The following is an 8874-nucleotide window of genomic DNA, read 5'->3' on the forward strand; positions in this document are numbered from 1 at the left end:
CATTCGTCGGTAAAAAAAATTGGAATACAAGGAAAGAATAAAAGATAAAAATATTTTTATTGTTGATAATTTACAGACTTATTTCGAACTATCCAAGTGAAAAACTTTTCTCATTTAGTTAATCTTTCTCATTTCTTGTTATCGGAGAAAAAAAAATACGATTTTAGATCATTCTTTACAAATATCGAGTCATAGATTTATTTAATCTCTCGAAATGGAAAAGTTGATTAGGTCAATGAATGAAAAAAAAATTACCCATCCAGACAATATATCTGACTTTTATAACCTTTGAAAAAATAATCTGATATGAAATATATATATAAAAACCTGACACACGAAATGACCCTTCTGGCCTTCAGTTGAGTTATTAAGTTCTTCGCCGTAAATTTGGTCTAGTTATAATTTGATTAGGATTTTTTGGGGAAATTCTGGGAGATTCCTCAAATAATCTTCAGAAAATTTGACGAATTTTTCCTTCAGAATTTATGGGAATTTTTCCTTCAGAATTTATGGGCATTTTTCCTTCAGAATTTACGGGAATTTTTCCTTCAGAATTTATGGGAATTTTCCTTCAGAATTTATGGGAATTTTCCTTCAGAATTTATGGGCATTTTTCCCTCAGATTTTATGGGAATTTTTCCTTCCGAATTTATGGGCATTTTCCCTTCAGAATTTATGGGAATTTTTCCTTTAGAATTTATGGAAATTTTTCCTTCAGAATTTATGGGAATTTTTCCTTCAGAATTTATGGGCATTTTTCTTCAGAATTTATGGGCATCTTTCCTTCCGAATTCATGGGAATTTTTCCCTCAGAATTTATGGGAATTTTTCCCTCGGAATATATGGGCATTTTTCCTTCCGAATTTATGAGAATTTTTCATTCAGAATTTATGGGCATTTTTCCTTCCGAATTTATGGGCATTTTTCCCTCAGATTTTATGGGAATTTTTCATTCAGAATTTATGGGCATTTTTCCCTCAGAATTTATGGGAATTTTTCCTTCAGAATTTATGTGACCTTATTTCGATCAGTTGCCTTTCGCAACATACTTCAAGTTTCTTGCCAATTATTTTCCTTTTTTATTTATTTGATTTATATTTGACCTATTAAGTTATTGGGTGATTTATTTTCCATTTTTATTTATTTAATATGTACTTAAAAATCAGTGGATGATTATCCTTCGTTAGATTCTTTCCTCTTATCCATTTTCGATTTGGGAATATCACTGCTAAAATGATGGAAAAATCATGAAATAAGAAAGATTTCAGGTTTATTTATTAATTTTATTTATTTTTGAAATTCTAAAATATTGGATGATTTATTTTCCATTTTTATATATTTAATTTGTTTAAAAAATCAATGGATGATTATCCAATGTTAAATTCATATCTCTTATCCGTTTTCGATTTGGGAATATCACTGCTTGAATGATAGAAAAATTATGAAATAAGAAGAATGGCAGGCATAGTAAAGATTACATAGGTGATAAGAGTATGGCGACTGAGATGGTGTGGACACGTGGTGAGTATGGCACATATTGAGGATGAATAGCGGGGAGGGAGTGAGGAGGGAATGGGAGGAACCTGTTAGGGGGGAGAAGATCCGAGATGGAAGCAGAGAATTGGATAGCGAGATAAGATGAAGGATGATATGGAGAGAAGAGGTTTGGTGGAAGAGGATGCTTATGATAGAACGCACTGGAGAGGGCAGATCAGGCAACCGACCCTTTAATGTAGGGATAACAGTGGGAAAGAAATTTTATCATTCTTCCGTCTGAGCATTGATATTTTCAGTTGCATTATCATCCTCCCACTGCTCGTGACTGGAACTGTTTTCAGTAGTAATCATTCGTTCAGGTGCTAATCGATCGAGAGATCAGCTGTTTTTCACATTAATTACTTGATTGCCTGTTAGGATTATATTATTAGTGGTAATGCATACCTGCAGTATAATTGAATAAAGGATAGTCAAAGTAGTGTGTACGATTATTATTATTATTATTATTATTATTATATATATATGTATGTATGTATGTATATATATATATATATATATATATATATATATATATATATATATATATATATATATACACGGGGGAGGCGTTGTATATGTATAGGTATATGCACACATATAAGTATATATATACATATATACAGTATATGTACGTTTATGTATATACACACACATATATATATACTTACATATATATATATATATACACACACTGTCTTTAAGTATATCATCTGGCAAAAACACACCCTTAAGAACACAAGCCGTTCATTTCTTGTCAAGGTTTCATCCCTTTGATGTGGTTTCATGGGGAAAAAGGAAAGCAACAAATGGACCAAATAAAAACATTTTATCTCCCTTTCTCTTCTCTCTTCTCTCTCTCGAGGGAGACAAATAATACCATTAAATTGCTCCGTCTTCCGTATCCCGCAAGGAGAGATGACGGGGAATTATCACCAGGTCTTTCAGAAATGAAAATGGAAGCTGCCGATGCAGAGTTGTCTAATTGGGGGAACAGGAGAGTGTTTGGGGGAGTTAGGGAACGGGAGAGTGGTTGGGAGAGTTGGGAACAGGAGAGTGGTTGGGAGAGTTGGGGACAAGAGAGTGGTTGGGAGAGTAGGGGAACAGGAGAGTGGTTGGGAGAGTTGGGGAACAGGAGAGTGTTAGGGAGAGTTGGGGAACAGGAGAGTGGTTGGGAGAGTTGGGGAACAGGAGAGTGGTTGGGAGAGTTGGGGGAACAGGAGAGTGTTTGGGAGAGTTGGGGAACAGGAGACAGGTTGGGAGAGGTGGGAACAGGAGAGTGTTCGGGAGAGTTAGGGAACGGGAGAGTGTTTGGGAGAGGTGGGGAACAGGAGAATGTTTGGGAGAGTTAGGGAACGGGAGAGTGGTTGGGAGAGTTAGGGAACGGGTGAGTGTTTGGGAGAGGTGGGGAACAGGAGAATGGTTGGGAGAGGTGGGGAACAGGAGAGAGGTTGGGAGAGGTGGGAACAGGAGAGTGTTAGGGAGACTTAGGGAACGGGAGAGTGATTGGGAAAGTTGGGAACAGGAGAGTTGTTGGGAGAGTTGGGAACAGGAGAATGGTTGGGAGAGGTGGGGAACAGGAGAGTGTTTGGGATTAAGGAACAGGAGAGTTGTTGGGAGAGGTGGGGAACATGAGAGTGTTTGGGAGAATTGTGGAATAGGAGAGTGTTTTTTGAGAGTTAGGGAACGGGAGAGTGGTTGGGAGAGTTGTTGGGGGAACAGGAGAGTGGTTGGGAGAGTTGGGGAACAGGAGAATGGTTGGGAGAGGTGGGGAACAGGAGAGTGGTTGGGAGAGTTGGGGAACGGAGAGTGTTTGGGAGAGTTGGGGAACATGAGTGTTTGGGAGAATTGTGGAATAGGAGAGTGTTTTGGAGAGTTAGGGAACGGGAGAGTGGTTGGGAGAGTTGGGGAACAGGAAAGTGGTTGGGAAAGTTGGGGAACAGGAGATTGGTTGGGAAAGGTGGGGAACAGGAGAGTGGTTGGGAGAGTTAGGGAACAAGAGAGTGTTTGGGAGAGTTGAGGAATAGGAGAGTGTTTGGGACTGTTGGGGAACAGGAGAGCTTTTAGGAGAGGTGGGGAACAGGAGAGTGTTTGGGAGAGTTGCGAACAAGAGAATTTTTTGGGAGATTTGGGGAACAGGAGAGTGTTTGGGAGAGTTGGGGAACAGGAGAGTGGTTGGGAGAGTTAGGAAACGGGAGTGTTTGGGAGAGTTGGGGAGTAGGAGAGTGTTTCGGAAGGTTGTGGAAAAGGAGTGTTTGGGAGAGTTGAGGAACAGGAGATTGTTTGTGAGAGTTAGGGAACAAGAGAGTGGTTGGGAGAGTTGGGGAACAGGAGATTGTTTGTGAGAGTTAGGGAACAAGAGAGTGGTTGGGAGAGTTGGGGAACAGGAGAGTGTTTGGGAGAGTTGAGGAATAGGAGAGTGTTTGGGACTGTTGGGGAACAGGAGAGCTTTTGGGAGAGGTGGGGAACAGGAGAGTGTTTGGGAGAGTTGCTAACAAGAGAATTTTTTGGGAGAGTTGGGGAACAGGAGAGTGTTTGGGAGAGTTGAGGAATAGGAGAGTGTTTGGGACTGTTGGGGAACAGGAGAGCTTTTGGGAGAGGTGGGGAACAGGAGAGTGTTTGGGAGAGTTGCTAACAAGAGAATTTTTTGGGAGATTTGGGGAACAGGAGAGTGTTTGGGAGAGTTGGGGAACAGGAGAGTGGTTGGGAGAGTTAGGAAACGGGAGTGTTTGGGAGAGTTGGGGAGTAGGAGAGTGTTTCGGAAGGTTGTGGAAAAGGAGTGTTTGGGAGAGTTGAGGAACAGGAGATTGTTTGTGAGAGTTAGGGAACAAGAGAGTGGTTGGGAGAGTTGGGGAACAGGAGAGTGTTTGGGAGAGTTGAGGAATAGGAGAGTGTTTGGGACTGTTGGGGAACAGGAGAGCTTATAGGAGAGGTGGGGAACAGGAGAGTGTTTGGGAGAGTTGCTAACAAGAGAATTTTTTGGGAGATTTGGGGAACAGGAGAGTGTTTGGGAGAGTTGGGGAACAGGAGAGTGGTTGGGAGAGTTAGGAAACGGGAGTGTTTGGGAGAGTTGGGGAGTAGGAGAGTGTTTCGGAAGGTTGTGGAAAAGGAGTGTTTGGGAGAGTTGAGGAACAGGAGATTGTTTGTGAGAGTTAGGGAACAAGAGAGTGGTTGGGAGAGTTGGGGAACAGGAGATTGTTTGTGAGAGTTAGGGAACAAGAGAGTGGTTGGGAGAGTTGGGGAACAGGAGAGTGTTTGGGAGAGTTGAGGAATAGGAGAGTGTTTGGGACTGTTGGGGAACAGGAGAGCTTTTGGGAGAGGTGGGGAACAGGAGAGTGTTTGGGAGAGTTGCTAACAAGAGAATTTTTTGGGAGATTTGGGGAACAGGAGAGTGTTTGGGAGAGTTGGGGAACAGGAGAGTGGTTGGGAGAGTTAGGAAACGGGAGTGTTTGGGAGAGTTGGGGAGTAGGAGAGTGTTTCGGAAGGTTGTGGAAAAGGAGTGTTTGGGAGAGTTGAGGAACAGGAGATTGTTTGTGAGAGTTAGGGAACAAGAGAGTGGTTGGGAGAGTTGGGGAACAGGAGAGTGTTTGGGACAGTTGGGGAACAGGAGTGTGTTTGGGAAAATGGGGAACAGGAGAGTGATTGGGACAGTTGGGGAACAGGAGAGTGATTGGGACAGTTGGGGAACAGGAGAGTGTTTGGGAAAATGGGGATCAGGAGAGTGATTGGGACAGTTGGGGAACAGGAGAGTGTTTGGGAAAATGGGGATCAGGAGAGTGATTGGGACAGTTGGGGAACAGGAGTGTGTTTGGGAAAATGGGGAACAGGAGAGTGTTTGGGAAAATGGGGAACAGGAGAGTGATTGGGACAGTTGGGGAACAGGAGAGTGTTTGGGAAAATGGGGATCAGGAGAGTGATTGGGACAGTTGGGGAACAGGAGTGTGTTTGGGAAAATGGGGAACAGGAGAGTGTTTGGGAAAATGGGGAACAGGAGAGTGATTGGGACAGTTGGGAACAGGAGAGTGTTTGGGAAAATGGGGATCAGGAGAGTGATTGGGACAGTTGGGGAACAGGAGTGTGTTTGGGAAAATGGGGAACAGGAGAGTGATTGGGACAGTTGGGGAACAGGAGTGTGTTTGGGAAAATGGGGAACAGGAGAGTGATTGGGACAGTTGGGGAACAGGAGAGTGATTGGGACAGTTGGGGAACAGGAGAGTGTTTGGGAAAATGGGGATCAGGAGAGTGATTGGGACAGTTGGGGAACAGGAGAGTGTTTGGGAAAATGGGGATCAGGAGAGTGATTGGGACAGTTGGGGAACAGGAGTGTGTTTGGGAAAATGGGGAACAGGAGAGTGTTTGGGAAAATGGGGAACAGGAGAGTGATTGGGACAGTTGGGGAACAGGAGAGTGTTTGGGAAAATGGGGATCAGGAGAGTGATTGGGACAGTTGGGGAACAGGAGTGTGTTTGGGAAAATGGGGAACAGGAGAGTGTTTGGGAAAATGGGGAACAGGAGAGTGATTGGGACAGTTGGGAACAGGAGAGTGTTTGGGAAAATGGGGATCAGGAGAGTGATTGGGACAGTTGGGGAACAGGAGTGTGTTTGGGAAAATGGGGAACAGGAGAGTGTTTGGGAAAATGGGGAACAGGAGAGTGATTGGGACAGTTGGGGAACAGGAGAGTGTTTGGGAAAATGGGGATCAGGAGAGTGATTGGGACAGTTGGGGAACAGGAGTGTGTTTGGGAAAATGGGGAACAGGAGAGTGTTTGGGAAAATGGGGAACAGGAGAGTGATTGGGACAGTTGGGGAACAGGAGAGTGTTTGGGAAAATGGGGATCAGGAGAGTGATTGGGACAGTTGGGGAACAGGAGTGTGTTTGGGAAAATGGGGAACAGGAGAGTGATTGGGACAGTTGGGGAACAGGAGAGTGTTTGGGAAAATGGGGAACAGGAGAGTTTTGGGAGAGTTGGGGAATTAAGTTGAAATGTTGATGGAAAAGGAAATATGTTGTTATTATTATTATTATTATTATTAGATTAGCTACAACCCTAGTTGGAAAAGCAGGTGCTATAAGCCTAAGGGCTCCAACAAGGAAAAATAGCCCAGTGAAGAAAGGAAATAAGGAAGTAGATAAACTATATGAGAAGTAATCGAACAATTAAAATAAGATATTTCAAGAACAGTAACAACATTAAAACAGATATTTCATATATTAAACTTTAGAAAGTGACTTATGTCAGCCTCTTCAATATAAAACCATTTGCTGCAACTTTGAACTTTTGAAGTTCTAATGATTCAACTACCCGATTAGAAAGATCATTCCACAACTTGGTCACAGCTGGAATGAAACTCCTAGAATACATTGTATTAGTGAGCCTCATGATGGTATATAATGTAAGGTATATTGAGTGGGGCAAACCCAGATGTTTATTGTATAGTTTGTGATACTTATGAATACTTTGTTTAAAAACAATAAACAGTCACTAGTGTAAGCGACCCGTCAAAATAACGGCTAAATGTTTAAATAGATTTGCGCACATACGCGCACACAGATTCAATCCTTCCTACCCCCCCCCCATCCCAGTTTCTTGACTACAACTCGGCAGTTTCGGCAATTTGTGGCAGACTAGTTTCCGAGTGTACCTCTCAGGTTACTACCTCTCACCAGGGTATGACTATTCACTCTCTCCCCTACCTGAAGGACGGGGAGAGACTGAGTAATCATACGTCTGGCAATGGGTCTGAGCGTAACCGGAAAAGAAATATATATATATATATATATATATATATATATATTTATTTATTATATACAAATATATGTATATACTGTATATACATATATATATATATATATATATATATATATATATATATATATATATATATATTATATACATATATATGTATATATATACATATATATATATACATATATATATATATACATATATATATATATATATATATATATATATATATATATATATATATACATGCATATATATACACAGTACATACATACATACATACATGCACACACATATGTATATAGCCAGACACGTTGCTATTTATCACATAGAAAAGATTGTCATGATCCTCAACACCCCCCCCCCCAAAAAAAAAAAAAAGGGTTTCAAGGGACATAGTAAAAGATAACCACCCCTCACCCCCCCCCCACCCACCCACCCCCCCCCTCTCCTCATACCCCCCCCCCACCCCCCACCCACCCAAGTACAACAACTCGTCGCGTGTCTTTTTCTAACTGCTCATTACATCTTTTGCTTTTATAGATCATGCTTGCCATTGCGAAATTTCCCACGAGTCCCTATACCCGTTGAAGTTCCATTTGCCCGATTATGGTGGAAGTGTTCTCCGAGATATCAAAAGGGAATTGAATGTCCCTTTCAATGTCCTTTGTTGTCCTTAACGATGTTGTTCCTTGTGTATCCTTATCTCGAAAACTGACGAAGGTTTTGCAATATTTCATTCATATCCAGTTCATTGAAAAATTATCGAGGTCGTTGTAAACTTATCGAGTTCATTGTAAACTTATCCAGTTCATTGTAAACTTATCCAGTTCATTGTAAACTTGTCGAGTTCGTTGTAAACTTATCCAGTTCATTGTAAACTTAAGGAGGTCATTGTAAGCTGATCGAGTTCATTGTAAACTTATCTAGTTCATTGTAAACTTATCCAATTCATTGTAAACCAATGAAGTTCACTGTAAACTTATCCAGTTCATTGTAAACTTATCCAGTTCAATGTAAACTTATCTAGTTCATTGTAAACTTATCCAGTTCATTGTAAACTTATCGAGTTCATTGTAAACTTATCGATTTCATTGTAAACTTATCCAGTTCATTGTAAACTAATCCAGTTCAATGTAAACTTATCCAGTTCATTGTAAACTTATCAAGTTCATTGTAAACTTATCGAGTTCATTGTAAACTTATCCAGTTCATTGTAAACTTATCGAGTTCATTGTATACTTATCGATTTCATTGTAAACTTATCGAGCTCATTGTAAACTTATCGATTTCATTGTAAACTTATCCAGTTCATTGTAAACTTATCGAGTTCATTGTAAACTTATTCAGTTCATTGTAAACTTATCCAGTTCATTGTAAGCTGATCGAGTTCATTGTAAACTTATCCAGTTCATTGTAAGCTGATCGAGCTCATTGTAAACTTATCCAGTTCATTGTAAACTTATCCAGTTCAATGTAAATTTATCCAGTTCATTGTAAACTTATCGAGTTCAATGTAAACTTATCCAGTTCATTATAAACTTATCGAGTTCATTGTAAACTTATCCAGTTCATTGTAAACTTATCCAGTTCA

The 8874-nt window shown here is 40.7% G+C and overlaps 1 protein-coding gene across 1 annotated transcript; it reads right to left on the minus strand.

Annotated features, from left to right (window-relative positions):
- Positions 1 to 2547: 2547 nt before the first annotated feature.
- Positions 2548 to 3366, minus strand: LOC137627364 (uncharacterized). Its single transcript, XM_068358450.1, has one exon. It carries the CDS (start codon positions 3364 to 3366, stop codon positions 2548 to 2550), a length of 819 nt encoding a protein of 272 aa, XP_068214551.1.
- Between the last annotated feature and the right edge of the window lie 5508 nt (positions 3367 to 8874).

Source organism: Palaemon carinicauda, chromosome 35 (assembly GCF_036898095.1).
Source record: "Palaemon carinicauda isolate YSFRI2023 chromosome 35, ASM3689809v2, whole genome shotgun sequence".
Lineage (NCBI taxonomy): Eukaryota > Metazoa > Arthropoda > Malacostraca > Decapoda > Palaemonidae > Palaemon > Palaemon carinicauda.